The sequence below is a fragment of the Rhincodon typus genome, chromosome 22 (assembly GCF_021869965.1).
Source record: "Rhincodon typus isolate 14 chromosome 22, sRhiTyp1.1, whole genome shotgun sequence".
Classification (NCBI taxonomy): Eukaryota; Metazoa; Chordata; class Chondrichthyes; order Orectolobiformes; family Rhincodontidae; genus Rhincodon; species Rhincodon typus.
This window is the reverse complement of record NC_063353.1, coordinates 30,769,283-30,786,436: the sequence shown is the minus strand read 5'-3', so window position 1 is coordinate 30,786,436 and position 17,154 is coordinate 30,769,283. Positions and strand designations below refer to the sequence as shown.

The following is a 17,154-nucleotide window of genomic DNA, read 5'->3' as shown; positions in this document are numbered from 1 at the left end:
AGATCTGTTGAGTTTCTCTGGCAATTTTTGTTTGTGCACGCGTTCGGATCTCTAGCATTCGCATTTCTTTACTTTACTAAATCTAAGTTGTGAGAGAGAAACATAGGTATTACACTGACCTGCTAAATTAGCAGTGTTCTTTGCACAGAAAAATAGCTATAGTTCAAAACACTGAAAAAAGCACTTGTGAAAAGGCAAATTGATGCCTGCATTGAAGAACACAGGGTCAAAATCTTCAAAAAGAATCAGGAGTGAATGAAATGGGGAAAAATAAGTATTAGCAAGCCCTTTCTTTAGCTTCCTGTACAGTCCCCATAATAAACACAAGATTATTTTGTAAACAAGAATGCTATTTTACAAAGCAAAGCTTCTTGGCAGTTGAATTTAAAGGTCTTAGAGAAACTTTATTAAAGCAAATTAGTTTCTTTCAAGAGTTGTTTTATGTCCTTAATCCTCACAAAATTGGTATATAGATATAACTAGTTTACATACTATTCCAATGTCACATTATGAACTAGAGTACTGTTGCCAGATTAGGCAGATAGATGTGCATTAGAAGGATTTTGTTTTTTGGCAATGGCAGTGACACTAAACTATAGTACAGCTAGTGTTTACAGAAATAAATGCCCGACTATAAAACTCTATTAGTAAGAAATATCTGAAAAAGTGCATTTTCTATTAAATAACCAAATAACAATTATCATGGTCCAGAATAAGTGGTGTGTAAATCATCTTTTGCCAGAACCCCACCAGCTGCTTGCCTGCTGTTTCATTACATTTTGCTTCTCCTGAGGACTAAAGTGCAACACTGTGAGAATAGCAGTTAATGTCTGCTGGCGCCCCAGGGCATCTGGCATGGTTAGAAACCTGTATGTTACATTTTTTACATACTCTAGGTTTGCTCCTTCACGTTTCTTGTCTCTGAGATGTTTTTGTATCTCATCTTGAAGAACTTCTATTTCTTCTTTGTGTCGTTCCTTCTCCATCAGAAGTCTATCCTCCAGTTCATGAACCACAGCTTCTATTTGGTGTTTCTGTTTTCTCAGTGTTGTGACCTCAAGCTCCTTTCGAGCTAACTGTTCTGCATAGTGAAGAAAAGTGGGTTCATTGGATCCTGAAAAATTGGCTGTCTGTTTTAGAATATCTTGACAGAAATCTTGAGGGTGATCTGTATTCCGAGGAACTTCCCCATCAGACCAAAACCTGCTCTCAAGACCATTTCTATGATTAGGTAGCCCACTAAAGCCTGAACGTAGAGTTTCGGTGTCTCTATCTTTCTCAGCCAAGACTGCAAGAGCTCTGTCTCTATGTTTATGCATTTCTTCTTCCAGTTTAATAACTCTCTCGTGACACTGGCCCTCTAGCTTTTCTATTTCTTTCTTGTGAGTTGCTTGGAGTTGGCTGATGTCTAGATTCTTTGCTTCAATCTCAGCTTTGTGTTTGGTTTCCATTTCATCAAACGCTAGTCGCTGGGTAATATACTTCTCCTTCAGCTCTGCCAGCTGTTCGCGCAAACTCTCCAGCTCTTTGGTTGTACTGCCATCTTTGGCATTCTTGTTTTTGAGAACAACTTGAGCCCTCATCTTGTAGCGTTCAAACTCTTCCTTCAGCTGTTTCAACTCTTGTTGATAATAGAAAACGGAGGCCTTCTCACCATCTGATGTTTCAGGTGTATCTGCCATATCAACTTCACAAAGCTTCTCTACATCTAAGGGTTCCTGTGATTTCTGGATTGCCAATACCAATAGTCGCTTCAGCTTTTCCATTTTGTCTCTTAAAATATTAACATCAAGATTTGATTCATCTATTGTTAGATCTGAAGGGGCTCTATTGGAAGCAGCAATAGCCAATGTCTTGTTTTCCATATCCAACTGAATTATACGTTCCTTCAATTTGTAAATTGTCATTTTGTCTTTCTGTTTACTCTTGTCATATGTGCCAAGGAGATCTGAAAGCTCAGAGACTCTGCTTTCCAAATTTGCAACACGTTCTTCCTCCACTTGAGACAAGTGATGCAGCTGTTCCTGTGCCTGTGCAGCCTGAAGCACAGAGTGAAGGAAAATTGTGTTAACCATAAATGGATTCTACATTTTGAAACATTAGAAGGGATAAGAGATTACTATACATATATTTTTCTGCAGAAGTATAATGTCAGACTGTACATTAACATTTACTGATATTTGTGCACAATTTTACATTGTCAGTGTGTGTAATTCTCACAGCCAAAGTACTTCTTGTTTTCTGGTTGTCAAGAAAACAAAATTAAGGTAGATTTTGAACAATAAGCTTGGCAGACTGGAGGGGGATGGTAAAAGTCAAAATTAGAAGATAAATAAATACTCTAAATAGTAAAGAACAGGTGCTAATCCCTAGAGGAAGAGTTGTGATCAGGAAACAGATGTAAAATGGGGATAAAGAGCTCAAAGAAGATTATTGTAATGAGCAGCACAATGGATTGAGATGGATCTGAAAATACAGCTAAGAAAAACAAACTCATCAGTATTAGATAACAATGACAACTTCATTAACAGCGCTACATAACGTTAAGTAAAACATCCTAAAGGAATGTTATCAAATGAAGTTTAATATCAAACTACATCAGATAACCAAAAGCTTAGTCAAGAATGTAAGCTTTAAGGCACATCCTGAAGGAGGAGAGATCGAGTCAAAACAGTTTGGGGAGTGAAGTCCACAATTTAGGACTAAGGCAGGTCAACAGTGCATTACAAAGAAAAGGGTCCATGAAGTCAACTGAATTTGTGCAGAGATTGTAGGCCTGGAACTGTCTACAGGGATAGGGAAGGTCCAGGGCATGGAGGGATTTGAAAACATGGATGAGAACTGTAAAATCAAAGCATCGTCAGACGGGAGCAAGTGGTGCAAGTTTGGACATGGGCAACAGTAGTTTGGATGAGCCTTACAAAAGGTGCAAGGTGGGAGGCCTGCAGGAAGGCTGTTACATTTGAAAAGAGTCCAATACACAAGCAACATTAGTTACACTGAGAAAACTGCTAAGAGGTGGTGACTATAATGTCAGTTTTGATGCTCGATATCAAAGTAACAAGCTCAATCATTCCAGGGACATAGAAGATGACAAATTTTATCTTACTGACTCAGAAGGACAAGATTGTATAAACTCCTCGAATTACTGCTAAAAGAATGAACTCATCAGCAATTTAAGTTAAACTAACTGGAATTTGTCACGTCTGATAGATGGGCTATTCAGAGTTAGATGCTTCATATTTCCTCAGAAACTGAAGCAGTCCATGCCATCATGGAGCAGGACCTGGTAACATTCTGACATGGGCTATTCACTGGCAAGGAACACTTTCACCACATGTGCCAGGCAATGACAATCTCCAACACAAGAGAATCTAACCATCTTTTCATGACATTCAACATCCTAGGGGCTTGCCATGGAGCAGCAATTTAATTGGACTAACCCTATAAATACTATAACTACAAGATCAGAGATGAGGTTGGGAACACTTGCATGGAAGACTGCAGTGTCAACACTCAAGAAATCTAGCTCTTTTCAGGTCAATACATTCCATTCTTTCCCTTCATTGCAGACATAGTGGCAGCAGTGTGTACTGTCTACAAGAAATGCTGTAGCAACCCCAACAACGTGCCTGCAATGGCATCTTCTGAATCTGCAATCTCAATTAGAAAAAGAAGGGTTGTTGGTGCAAGAGAAGCAAATGGAACTAGTTTCGTTTGGGGAATCTGGTCGGCACTGACGAGTTGGACCAAAGGGTCTGTTTCTGTGCTGCAAGTTCTCCTCCAAGTCTCACACCATCCCAACAGAACACTTTGTATTCGACATTTCTCAAGGGAATTAAGGATGAACAATAAATGCTGGTCTTGCCAATGACATTACAACCCATGAAAAAATAAATGTGGGACAAACACAACAGTCAGAGGTATAATGCCATTCAAAATCATCAGCAAGAATGATGCCACAACTATCAGTAAAATTCTTTCAGCTATGCCTGAACTGGGAAAACACATTCTCAAGTAGTTCTGAAAACATTATAAATACTTTTTAAATATATGACATAGGAAGATGCAGTCTTAGAATCAGGACAGAGAAGGTCCATATCCATTTGCTGATGATGAGTTCATACTCTACCTTTTTCATTTCCAGTTGAAGCTGTGCTTGATAACGAGCCTTTGTCTCATTTATTTCTTCTTCCAATTCCTTTATACGTGGGTCTGGTCTTGTCTTCTCTTCTTCAGCAAGCCGTAATGCACACTTCACCTCATCTACTTCCCGACTCAGATGCTTCATTTGAGACTCACAGTCATCCACCCTGTCTGCTGCATGGCTTTTTGATGTCAACATATCTCTCGTATCTTCTAATTTCAGTTCTACATCTTGACGTATAGCTCTCTCTTCCTGCAACAACTTTTGAAGTTCATGGAGCATTGAGGCATGATCACTCTGTTCCCGGCTTCGTTCATGCTGCTGGGTAATGATGCGAGCTTTGGCCTCTGCGAGTTGTTCCTGGACTTTATTAATCTCTGCTTCATAGTTGGCATTTTCTTCTTCAAACTTTTGGGTCAAGACTTCTAGCTCCTGCCTCATTTTTTTTTTGTCTGTTAAATAGGATGCCTCCATGCGTGATTTCTCCTGTGTGACTGTAGCCAAAGAATTGGTCAGTGTTGCCAACTGACTCTTCAACTGCACAATTTTATCTGTGTCACTGAGGCTTTGCTGCTCACCACTTCCAACACTGATGCCGCTTTCTGAACCATTAGCTTCTTCAGATTTTGGGGAAGAGTTTCCTCCAGCCACATGTTCAACTGACCCTTTGTCCTCCTCATTCAATTCTCCTTTGGTGCTTGCTGCTGCATCCATACTATTCATTGTCCCCACACTGTCCTCACTATGAACTGAGCTTTGGTCATCTCCGGGTTCAGAGGTTGTACTTCCAGGACCTAAGTTCTGTAAACTTTTATCCACCTCTTGTGACACAGAGAGGACTTTCAAACTGGCCTCTAATGCCTCCTTTTCTTTGAGGAGGCTTTTGTAAGCACTGACAACATCTCGGAGACGTGTCTGGTATTGGAACAGTTGCTTCTTTTGTGTCTCAATTGTATCCAAAAGTTCTTTCTTACTGGGGCCACCAAAGTTCACACCAAACTTCTCCATTTCTGTTCAGAGAAGATCTCAAAGCAAGGAGCCCATCTGCAACAAGAAGGAAAATAAATTCAATAAATATCAATTCTTGCACCCTGTGATGTTTCGAATTAGCAAAGACTGGGCAGGTGAAACTTGACAAACACTTTCCATCTCTGTATGTCATAAGAAAGAAGTTATTTTGAGAATTAACTCAGACAGTAAAAGTCAGTGAAGAAAAGAAACTACGATATGACAAAAGGCATAGGAGCAGAAGTAGGTCATTCAGACCATTGATTTTGCTCTACCATTTAATGAGATTGTGGCTCATCTGATAATCCTCAACTCCACTTTCCTGCTTTTTTCCCCAATAATTTTTCATTCTCTTACAGATTAAAAATATGTTGGGCTTGAATATACTTAATGGCACAGCCTCAACAGTCCTCTGCGGAAAATTATTCCACATATTCATTACCCTGCAAGATAACACAGAAACAGGAGTAGGCCATTCAGCCCCTTGAACCTGTCTTGCCATTAAATGAGATCATGGCTGAATTCGATGGCCTTTGACCTATACCCCATAATAGCTTTGTTTAACAAAAATTTATCTCTGATTTAAAATTAACAATTGACCCAGCATCCACTGTCGTTTTTGGAACAGAGTTCCAAACATTTACCACTTTGTGTTTAGAAGTGCTTCCTAACGTCTCTCCTGAATGGTCTGGCCCTAATTCTCATACTATGCCTCCGAGTTCTAGAATCCCCAACGAGTGGAAAGAGTTTACCTTTATCTACCCTGTCTTTTCCTCTTAATATCTTGAAGACTTTAATCAGATCACCTCTTGGAGAAAATAGGCATAATTTATATCATCTCTCCTCATAATCTAACCCCTAAAGTCGAGGTATCTTTCTTGTAAACCTATGTTGTCCTGACAGAGCAGAACGCTGAAAGCTTGTGATTTCAAATAAACATTTGGACTACAACCTGGTATTGAGAGACTTTTGACCTTGCCCACCCAAGTCCAACACCGGCACCTCCACACTGTATTCACTCCGAAGTCAAAATATCTTTTCCAAGGTGCAGTGTCCAGAACTGATCACAGTACTCCAAGTGGGGTCTAGCCAGGATTTTTTTTTTTTTTTTTTAAATTACAGCATACCTTTTGCATCCTTATACTCCATTTGCTTTCTTGGTCATTTTCTGCACCTGTTCATAGCATTTTAAAGATCTATGCCCCAAACCTCCAATTTGTTTTGGGCATCCACTGTATTTATTCTCATACCATCTAGAAAATACCCTGATCTATCCCTTTTTGTTCGAAAATGGATAACTTACATTAAACTCTATCTGCCATAGCTTTGGCCATTCACCTAGTCTATTACCCTTTGTAATTTTATGCTATCTTCTACACTGTCTACAATGCTACGTAACTTCAGCTTGTGTACAGTTCTGGATATTACAGGATAGATGTGAACATATTGTAGAGACTGCAGAAGCAATTTACAAGAATGGTTCCAGGGATGAGAAACTTCAGTTATGATGATAGATTGAAGACGTTGAGACTATTCTCCTTGTTGGCTAAATCTATCACCATTCAGATGATAATTTGCCTGTTTTTGCTATCAAACTGGTTAATCTCACAGTTATCCACATTATACTTCATCCGACATGAATTTGCCCACTGATTCAACTTGTCCAAATCACACTGAAGCATCACTTCATTCCCCCACTACAGTTCATCACCTTCTCACCCAGGTTTGTGTCATTTGCAAACTTACAGATATTACATTTAGTTTCCACATACAATATCCTCAACTTTATTAATAGGGATATAAAGCACAAGGAGGTGATGCTGAATTGGTATAAGCCACTTATTCGATCTTAGCCAGCATATCATGTACCGTGCCACATGACCTGAGGGTGTCAATGCAGTGGAAAGGGTGCAAAAGTTGCAGAAGGTACAAAAATGGTACCAGGGATCAGAAACTTTAGTAAAGATGATAGATCGAAGAGGTTGAGACTGTTCTCCTTGGAGAGAAGGCGGCTAAGATAGGATTTGATATAGGTTTTCACAACCATAAACAGGTTGGATAGAGCAGATAGGGAAAAATTGTTCCTGCTTGGAAAAAGGAACAAAAACAAGAGGGTGCAGATTTAAAGTGATTTGCAAAAAAAAAAAAGCCAGGGTAACATGAGAGCTATTTTCTACTCAGCAAGCAGTTAGGATATGGAATATGTGGCCTGGAAGTGTGAGACAGGTTCAATTGAGGTATTCAAGAGGCCATTGGATAGCTATTTGAATAAAAATAATGTGCAACAATATGGGAAAAAGCAGGAGATTACCTCGTGCCAATTATGCTCACTTAATGAGCTAGTGCAGCTACAGAGGTCAAATAGCCTCCTCCTGCACTGTCACACTTCTGTGACTCTGTGATTCCACGATATTTCAGCTGCTGATACTTGTCAGCCATATAGACCTCTGCTTATCCATTGACGGATGTTAAAAATAGAACTATTGGCTGCTTGTATGCCTTATCACATCTCATCCAATTTTGATTTCACAATTACTGATGTAAGAAAGAGATTCCTTACAGCATAGGAAAAGGAATAGGCTAATTAGCCCCTCAAGTCTATTCCAGTAGTCCATGAGTTTGTTGATCTGTGATCTAGCTCCATAATCCCACCTTTGCTTCATAACCTTGATGTATTTCAATGAACAAAAATGTTTCAATCAAATTCAACATCAACTGCTGCTTGTAAAAAGTAGTTCCAAACTTCTACCACTCTACATGTAGGAGTTTTTTTCTTAAACCAGTCGTAAAATGGTTAACTTTAAATTTGGTCCCCAAATAGCGGACATAGTTTCTCTGCATGTACACTGCTGGATATCTTGAAAACCTCAGTAAATTATTCCTTTATCTTAAATTCAAGGCAAGCATTTTAAATTATTTTCTGTACTTGTACCTGATGTTATTCATCATAGAGTCCTAAATCTCTTTGGATTTCCACTATTTCTAACTTATCATCAATTTGAAAATATTGGGCCAATACTTTTAAGGTCCAAAGTAGACAAATTCATTGTTGTCTAAATTATTACATTGGCCACACTTTCTTGGCCTATTTAACGCTTGATTGTAATTGCTTACAATGCAGTCTACCTTTGTGCCATTGCTAAACTCTGATATGCTGGCCTGTAGTCTTTAGCACACTGGAAATCAAATCCTGCTATTGCCAGCATTGTCACACGAGTTAAAGATTTTTTAAAAAAAAAATTCCCCAAAATACCTGTCTTTTTAGACCCAGGTTGCCAGAGCAAGGAGGGGTTTCTGTATTTAGCAAGAATTTCTATTTATTTTAATAAATAAATTCTGGGTACAGATTAATAGTTATGAACAGTCAACAATGTAGCTACTAGTTAAAACCCCCTTATAAAACACCCCTTAGTCAGACAGAGAGGAAGAAAAACATGAGTTTCATGGCCGGACAAAAAGGCAGCTGAATGGTCACCTCCTGTCCACAGGGTTCAAGGAAATGATCCTTTTGGCTTGTCAAGTCCTGCTGCTCCTTGATCTTCCTTCTTCATGTACTTAAAGTTGCTCGTAGGAGGCATGGAGTGACTGGTTTGCACTTATGAAGTGTCGTACTTAGTGATTAAAAGCCATAGCTTACAGAAACTGATGAGGGGAAATAAAATAGCTTTCTTCAGGCTTGAAGTGACTTCTTTTAATTGCAAAGAACAGCTTTCTTTTCCAAGGTTTGACAACTTCTTCCTAAGCATTCCTATCCACAAAGTGTTCAACTAACTGACAGCCAATCACATAGTTGTTGGCATGCAGAAGGCCTTTGCTATCGATAATCGGTTATCATTCAACAACTCAGCTTGTTGCTGGCTGAATTTCATTTCGTACGCACTCACTGGTTCTAGCTGACCTGCAACTAAACCTCCCTTCACTGCTTAAATAAACAGCAGTGTAAACAGCACTCTCAATGAATGTTGGTAAGCTGATTTGGAAAACAAAAAGTGCAGTAATCCTCTACACAATCCTTGGTTTTTAAAACGACCCTTTTCCTATTTCACTCCACAATCGAACACATGGAAAATTAAAAAGTTATCTTTATTTTGATCAAGTTTGAGTCCCAATACAGATCCCAATGGATCTCAATAATCTACAGTCTCCTAAAGCAGGACTTTTCAAAAGGACTATGAATGGGGAGCAAAGTGTGAGGCACCCTTGCCAGTGGAGAGGATCACTGAGAATTTACTGGAAGGAACAGCAAGGTTTTTGAACTAGTCATTTATTTTTGAATAGCGTGTACATCTTTCAGTTTTCTACAGTTCATTGTACAACAGTAGTAAGCTGCTGTCTTTTTGTTTCCATGATGTAATTCTGATTCCCTAATATAGCTGGTACTTGTTGATCCACGTGCTGCTTTTTGCCTGCTCAGGTGACAGGTGGTGGGTATGCCACATATTCTTTAGTAAATAGATTACAGCACTAAGCGGTTAAGTATTGTTAATGGGGAGGCAGTGACATAATGGCAATGTTACTAGACTAGTTAGTCTGAGGATCTTGGGTTGGAATCCCACCATGACAGATGTTGACTTTTACATTCAACACTAGTTTGGAAATAAAAACTAGCCTAATGATGAACATATAATAGTTAATAAAAATCAAAAGAACTGCAGATACTGTAAATCAAGAACAAAAACAAAGTTGTTGGAAAAGCACAGCAGGTCTGGCAGCACCTGTGAAGGAAAAATCAAAGTTAACGTTTCGGGTCCGGTGACCCTTCCTCGGAACCCGAAACGTTAACTTTGTTTTTTCCTTCACAGATGCTGCCAGACCTGCTGAGCTTTTCCAGCAATTTTGTTTTTGTAATTATATAATAGTTGTTGCCCTAGCTTACAATAGGCAATTTAGATCAGGCTGGCACAACCTGCTACGGCCACATCCCATGAACAAGTAATTAAGAAAAGTCATAGACTAATGTAATCCAGATGGTGCAAAATCAGCCATTTGTTTCAGTTCCTATGAATTATCTGATTTCAAAAACTGGAGCCTGGCCTTGAAATGGTATTGCCTGCAGTATACACTGGGGGAGGCAATGGCCTAGTGGTATTATTGCTGGACTGTTAATCCAGAGACCCAGATAATGTTCTGGGACTCAGGTTCGAATCCCGCCACAGCAGATGGCAGAATTTGAATTCAATAAATATCTGGAATTAACAGTCTAATGATGGCCATGAATCCATTGCCTATTGTCGGAAAAACCCATCCGGTTGTCCTTTAGGGAAGGAAACTGTCATCCTTACCTGGTCTGGCCTACATGCGACTCCAGACCCACAGCAATCTGGTTGACTCTGGGCAATTAGGGATGGCAATAAATGCTGTCTAGCTCATCCCGTGAATGAATAAAGAAAAAAAAACTTTTCTCAAGATATGTTTCATTAGTTTGTAGAGCAAGTCACTATAATTTGCAGCTATCATCTATACTGTCTACAATGTCGCCTAACTTTGTATCATCAACAAATCTGCATATGACTTTCTATGCCATTAGTCAAGAAATTTCTCCTTATCTCTGTCTTAAATGTGTGACCTCTTGTTATGAAATAATGTTCTCTGGTCCTAGCCTCTCCTACAAGGGGAACATCCTTTCCACATCTACCCTGTCAAATCCTCTAAGAATCTTGTATATTGTAATAAGGTCTCCTACCATTCATCAAAATTCAAATGAATACAGGCCCAACCTCTGCTCATAAAACAGTCCCTCCACATCTGATATCAGCCTACTGAACCTTCTCTGGACTACCTGCAATGCCAGTATATCTTTCCTTAGGTAAGGGGTCCAAAACCGTTTACATTAATCCATCTGTGGTCTGACCAGTGGAGAAGGTTTACTGCATTCTCTTTGAAATAAAGGTCAACATTCTATTTACCTTCACACTTACACACTGAATTTGAATGCTAGCTTTTTATGATTCTTGGATAAGGATTCCCAAATCCCTTGTGTAGTCCTTCTGCAGTCTTTTTCAATTTAAATGATACTCTGGTCCTCTACTGTCCCTGCCAAAAGGGTATAATCTCACATATAATCTCACCCTGCAGACTCTGGGTCATCTTTTCCACTTGCTTTCCCACCTATTTTTCTGTCATCCATAAATTTTCCTCATTCAAGTCAATAAGATAGAAATAACATCTGCACTGATGGTATAATGGACAATAAAAAAATGTTATCTCAGAGTACAATGGGACCTTGATGAGATGGGCCGAGGAGAGGCAGATGAAGTTGAATTTAGATGAATATGAGGTGGTGCATTTTAGTAAGGCAAATTAGGGCAGGACTTATGCACTTATGTAGGGTGCTGGGAAGTGTTGCTGAACCAAAGAGACCTTGGGATGCAGGGTCATAGATCCTTGAAGGTGGAGTCACAGGTAGACAGGGTAGTGAAAAAGGCCTTTGGTACACTTGCCTTTGTTAGTCAGTCCATTGAGTATAAGAGTTGGGATACAGCTGTACAGGACATTGGTTCTGCCACTTTAGAATACTGCATTCAATTCTGGTCTCCCTACTATAGGAAAAATGTTATTAAACATGAAAAGGTGCAGAAAAGATTTGCAAGGATGTTGCAGGGGTTGGAGGGTTTGAGCCATAGGGAGAGACTGAATAGGCTGGGGGTTTTTTCCCTGGAGCATCAGAGGCTTAGGGTGAACTTACAGAGGTTTATGAAATCATTAGGAACATGGATAGGGGAATAGTCAAGGCTTCCCCCTCCCCCCACAACAGTAGGGTAGTCCAAAACTACAGGGGATACGTTTAAGGTGAGAGGGAAAAGATTTAAAACAGATCATAGGGACAACTTTTTCACACATGTATGGTATAAGCTGCCAGAGGAGGTGCAGGAGGCCATTACAATTACAACATTTAAAAGGCTTCTGAATAGGTACATGAAGAGGGGAAGGGTTTAGAGGGATACGGGCCATATTCTGGCAAATTGGACTAGATTAATTTAGGATATACAGTCAGCATGGACAAGTTAGATTGAAGGGTCTGTTTCCATGCTGTACAACTCTGTGGCTCTATTTACAAACTAGCTGCAGTGAATTTGGCTTTTGGTAGAGTCAGAGTAAGTCAGTTGACTGTACAATTTTGAACAGATCTATGAAGTACAGTTTCAATCTCTGCAGGATTTATCAGTGAAAACCAGCAGATATGGAATTTTCAGGAAGCATTTGATACAGTGACTATTACACAAGATTACGAACAATATACTCATACAGACGGACATTTGGTCAACAAACAAAAAAAATCCTGGGAACTTACTGTATGCGATTTTGCTGGTGCTTCCTACGTTGTTATTATGCACTTTAATTTTTGTAAAGCGCTTGGGAATGTTACGAAATGCGCTGTATAACGAAATACAAATTCTGACTATCTTCAAAAGTCACTTATTTCCGACGCCTGTCATGAACTCAGGATTTCTCGAAGTGTTCTGAAGACAATGAAGTACTTTTCGAGGTCGATTTATTGCTGTAGGGAACAATTTCTGTTTAACAAAGTCCCCAAAACAATAATTCGTAAAGTTCAGATATTAGGTTTAATACGACCCTAGGAAATGATGTTGTTTGAAGGATAAATAAGAATATTGTCCAGGACTAGGGCGGAGGAACCAGCTGCGTTTGTCGGGAATGCTCCTGACATCTTTCACAGCGCCTGACGGGGCCTCAGTGAAACCAGAGCCTCACTCAGGGAGAGCAGCGGACCCAGAGTCAACCATCACCCTCCGGCCTAACGCCGCACTCCAATCCGCTCCCCTCTCACCCAAGTAAAACGTCTTCGTATCGGGCATAAAGCGATTTCTCACCCAGACCCGCCTCCTCTCCGGGCTGACTGTCGCCTTCAATCCCAGAGCAAGCCGCTGAGGCCAGAAAACCTTTGCTGACGTCGCCAATGGAACAGGAAAGACGCCATCTTGGGAAGGTCACCCAGCTAAGGGTGAGGGGTCAGCTCAGTGACGCCATATACACTACAAGCCACTGATTGGTCGAACAGCCCAATGTAACGGTCAAGGTTTACATCACACGAGGCGGTTGACATCAATCCTTCCTCGTTGGCCGGAAATTGTTTGGAACGTCATCACGCAGGTACTTCTTGCTGCCGCTTCCGTTAGAAACCGGTAATCGCCGCGAACTCCCAGTTAGGATCTGCCAGACTGGAGCCATCAAGCCCAGACTCCGGCATCATCAGAGCCAGACTCTGTATCTGAGTCGTTAACGCCAAAGCCAGACTTCGGACCGGCAGATCCTGAGCACTAGCTCCTGATCCGCAACACTAGCCATCAAACCCCGGGCCCGTAACCGGAAACGCTGGGCGCTGAGCCCTGAGCCCTGAGGCCTCGAATCGTCGTGCCTTGACCCAGACGCCGAACTTCGATTCCGGGCCCACCCGCTCCTCTCCTGGAACCATGGGGATGACCCTGTCGAAGATATTTGACCGGCTATTTTCGAGGAAGCAGATGAGGATCCTGATGGGTAAGTGTCCTGTAACCGTGGGTTCAAGCCAAGGACTGTCGGATAACCGGCTGCAGTTCAATTAGAGTCATAAAGCTGTACAGCATGGAAACAGACTCTTCGGTCCAACTTGTTCATGCCGACCAGATATCCTAAATTAATCTAGTCTCATTTGTCAGCATTTGGCCCATATCCTTCTACACCCTTCCTATTCATATATCCATCCAGATGCCTTTTAAATGTTGTAATTGTACCAGCCTCCACCACTTCCTCTGGCAGTTCATTCCATGCACACATCACCCTCTGCATGGAAAAGTTGCCCCTTAGGTCCCTTGTAAATCTTTCCCCTCTCATTTTTAACCTCTGCCATCTAGTTTTGGACTCCCTTACACTGGCAAAAAGACCATGGCTATGCACCCTCATAATCATAACCTTGATAAGGTCGCCTCTCAGCCTCTGACGCTGCAGGGAAAATAGCCCCAGCCTATTCAGCGTCTCTGTATAGTTCAAATCCTCCAATCCTGGTAACTTCCTTGTAAAGGATCCAAAAAAAAGCAAGAAGCTGGAAAAGTGCAACAGGACCTGAAGAAGGATTCTGACCCAAAAAGGTGACGTTCCTGCTCCTTAGATGCTGTCTGAGCTGCTGTGCTTTTCCAACTCGTTTTTTCTTTAAACTCTAGCTTATAGCATCTGCAGTCCTTTCTATCTCCAACATTCGTGTAAAGCTTTTCTGAACCCTTTCAAGTTTCACAATATGAGACTGATATATATAATCCTGTTGCATTTGTAATGGGTTTGAAGGAAATGACTGATAATACTGAGGTTTGTAAGAAATTTCATACTGGGAGGGTGCTGTTGAATGTTTGGTTTGTGATCTGTCTTTATCTCTATAAATACTTATTTGGTTTTAATGTTTCTTTGGTAGATATAATCCTAGTGTTGGATTTAAACTGTAACATTCTTGGTTTTAGATTATTGTTTCTCTTCAGCCCTAAAAACAGTTTCTCTGAAATATCTGGGGAGTTCACGTGCCGAATCATAACTTGCCATCACCTTCTGGTCTGCCTATGCTGTTTCTCAGTCATTTACAATAAAAGCCATTCGAGCATTGTCATAGAACCCCAGCAGTGCAGATAGAGGCCATTCAGTCCATTGAGTCTGCACTGACCCCACACATCCCTGAAAACTACAGGGTAACCTAACATGGCCAGTGCACCATATCTGCACATCTTTGGACTGTGGGAGGAAACTGGATCATCTGGCAGAAACCCACGGAGACAGAAGGAGAAGTGCAAACTCCACACAGACATTTGCCCAAGGCTGGAATCAAACCCAAGTCCCTGGTGCTATGAGGCAGCTGTGCTAACCACTGAGTTTACGATGGCTGATTGATTAAAAGGATTTTTTAAAACCAATTTTCAAATTACTGTTTAAAATACTTCAGTTCATTCCAGATCATGAAGGAAAGCAGTCACCTCCTGTTGCATTGGATTCTTTTCACAGTTGCCTTAAATCTATTCTCAAATTATCAGCCTTTAGGCCACTGGAACAGTTTTACCCTATTAATTATAAAAATAATTCATAATATTTTAATCCCTTTGCTGAATCTCCCATTTTCTGGTCGAGAGAGAACAAGTTAATCTCTCCAATGTTTATATGTAATCAAAACCCCTCGTTCCAGCTATGATTTGACTGCATTCCTCCTGCACCTTCTCACGGTATCTGTAATTGGATGCCATACACCAACCAAGCACAGCTAGTTTTTTTTACAAAACATTTCTGTAGCTTCCTTGCCTCTGTCCTATTTCTGAACGCAATGATCCCCTGTGCCTTTCCATCAGAGTACTAAACTTGCCATACCACTATCAAAGACTTGTACCTACATCCTACATTTCTGATTCAGCTTGAAAGCTGCACCAATTTGCTCATTTTTTTCTTAAAGTTGTTAACTTCAGTCTTCTCTGTTAAATTGTATCTCCAATACAAAGACTCATTTCACCTGTTCGCATTCCTGAAACCTTTCTAATTAAAGTTACTGTTAAGTCCGTCATGTCTTACCAACTTGATAGAATTCTTTTGAGGAAGTGACAAAGTTGATAGATGAGGGAAGGGCTGTAGATGTCATATATGTGGACTTCAGTAAGGCATTTGATAAGGTTCCCCATGGTAGGCTGATGGAGAAAGTGAAGTCGCATGGGGTCCAGGGTGTACTAGCTAGATGGATAGAGAACTGGCTGGGCAACAGGAGACAGAGTTGTAGTGGAAGGGAGTTTCTCAAAATGGAGAACTGTGACCAGTGGTGTTCCACAGGGATCCGTGTTGGGACCACTGTTGTTTGTGATATGCATAAATGATCTGGAGGAAAGTATAGATGGTCTGATTAGCAAGTTTGCAGATGACACTAAGATTGGTGGAGTAGCAGATAGTGAAGGGGACTGTCGGAGAATGCAGCAGAATATAGATAGATTGGAGAGTTGGGCGGAGAAATGGCAGATGAAGTTCAATCCAGGCAAATGCGAGGTGATGCATTTTGGAAGATCCAATTCAAGAGCGAACTATACGGTAAATGGAAAAGCCCTGAGGAAAATTGATGCACAGAGAGATCTGGGTGTTCAGGTCCATTGTACCCTGAAGGTGGCAATGCAGGTGGATAGAGTGGTCAAGAAGGCATACGGCATGCTTTCATTCATTGGGTGGGGTATTGAGTACAAGAGTTGGCAGGTCATGTTGCAGTTGTATAGGACTTTGATTCGACCACATTTGGAATACTGCGTACAGTTCTGGTCACCACATTACCGAAAGGATGTGGATGCTTTGGAGAGGGTGCAGAGGAGGTTCACCAGGATGTTGTCTGGTATGGAGGGCGCTAGCTATGAAGAGAGGTTGAGTAGATTAGGATTATTTACATTAGAAAGACGGAGGTTGAGGGGGGACCTGATTGAGGTCTACAAAATCATGAGAGGTATAGACAGGGTGGAGAGCAAGAAGCTTTTTCCCAGAATGGGGAACTCAACTACTAGGGGTCACGATTTCAAGGTGAGAGGGGAAAAGTTTAAGGGAGATATGCATGGAAAGTTCTTTACGCAGAGGGTGGTGGGTGCCTGGAACGCGTTGCCAGCGGAGGTGGTAGAGGCAGGCACGATAGCATCATTTAAGATGTATCTAGACAGATACATGAATGGGCAGGTAGCAGAGGGATACAGATCCTTGGAAAATAGGCAACAGGTTTAGATAGAGGATCTGGATCAGCGCAGGCTTGGAGGGCCGAAGGGCCTGTTCCTGTGCTGTAATTTTCTTTGTTCTTTGTTCTTTGTTCCTTGTTCCTGGTTCCTGTCAGGTGGTGCATTCTATGTCCTACCCATCATTGTGTAAGAAAAGTTTATCCTTGTGTAATTTGATTGTTTGAACAATCATGTTAAATGAGTATCTTCTGATTATTTAGTTTTCTGTTGGATACAATTTCTGATTTGTGCTGAGAACTCGCCATGATTTTAACAGCTATATGGTTCACTAATGTCCTT

At 40.9% G+C, this 17,154-nt stretch overlaps 1 protein-coding gene across 3 annotated transcripts; it reads right to left on the bottom strand.

Annotated features, from left to right (window-relative positions):
* Positions 1-371: 371 nt before the first annotated feature.
* Positions 372-13,140, bottom strand: gcc1 (GRIP and coiled-coil domain containing 1). 3 transcript variants are annotated; one of them, XM_020512901.2, is made up of 3 exons: positions 12,988-13,140; positions 4,133-5,191; positions 372-2,039 (listed from the first exon to the last, which is right to left on the bottom strand). In XM_020512901.2, the coding sequence occupies exons 2-3, from the start codon at positions 5,153-5,155 to the stop codon at positions 729-731; spliced, it is 2,334 nt and encodes a 777-aa protein (XP_020368490.1). In that variant the 5' UTR covers positions 5,156-5,191; positions 12,988-13,140; the 3' UTR covers positions 372-728. The 3 variants fall into 3 exon arrangements, with proteins under 3 accessions (XP_020368490.1, XP_048466359.1, XP_048466360.1); XM_048610402.1 differs by having other exon boundaries at positions 12,447-13,129; XM_048610403.1 differs by having other exon boundaries at positions 12,945-13,129.
* Positions 13,141-17,154: the final 4,014 nt, after the last annotated feature.

What these genes read in the sequence shown, in the direction of transcription:
- gcc1 (XM_020512901.2), bottom strand. Translation starts at nt 5,155, where the DNA reads ATGGAGAAGTTTGGTGTGAACTTTGGTGGCCCCAGTAAGAAAGAACTT. An exon ending in TTCAACTGGAAATGAAAAAG is followed by an intron (nt 2,040 to 4,132) that starts GTAGAGTATGAA and finishes TCTGTGCTTCAG; the next exon opens with GCTGCACAGGCACAGGAACA.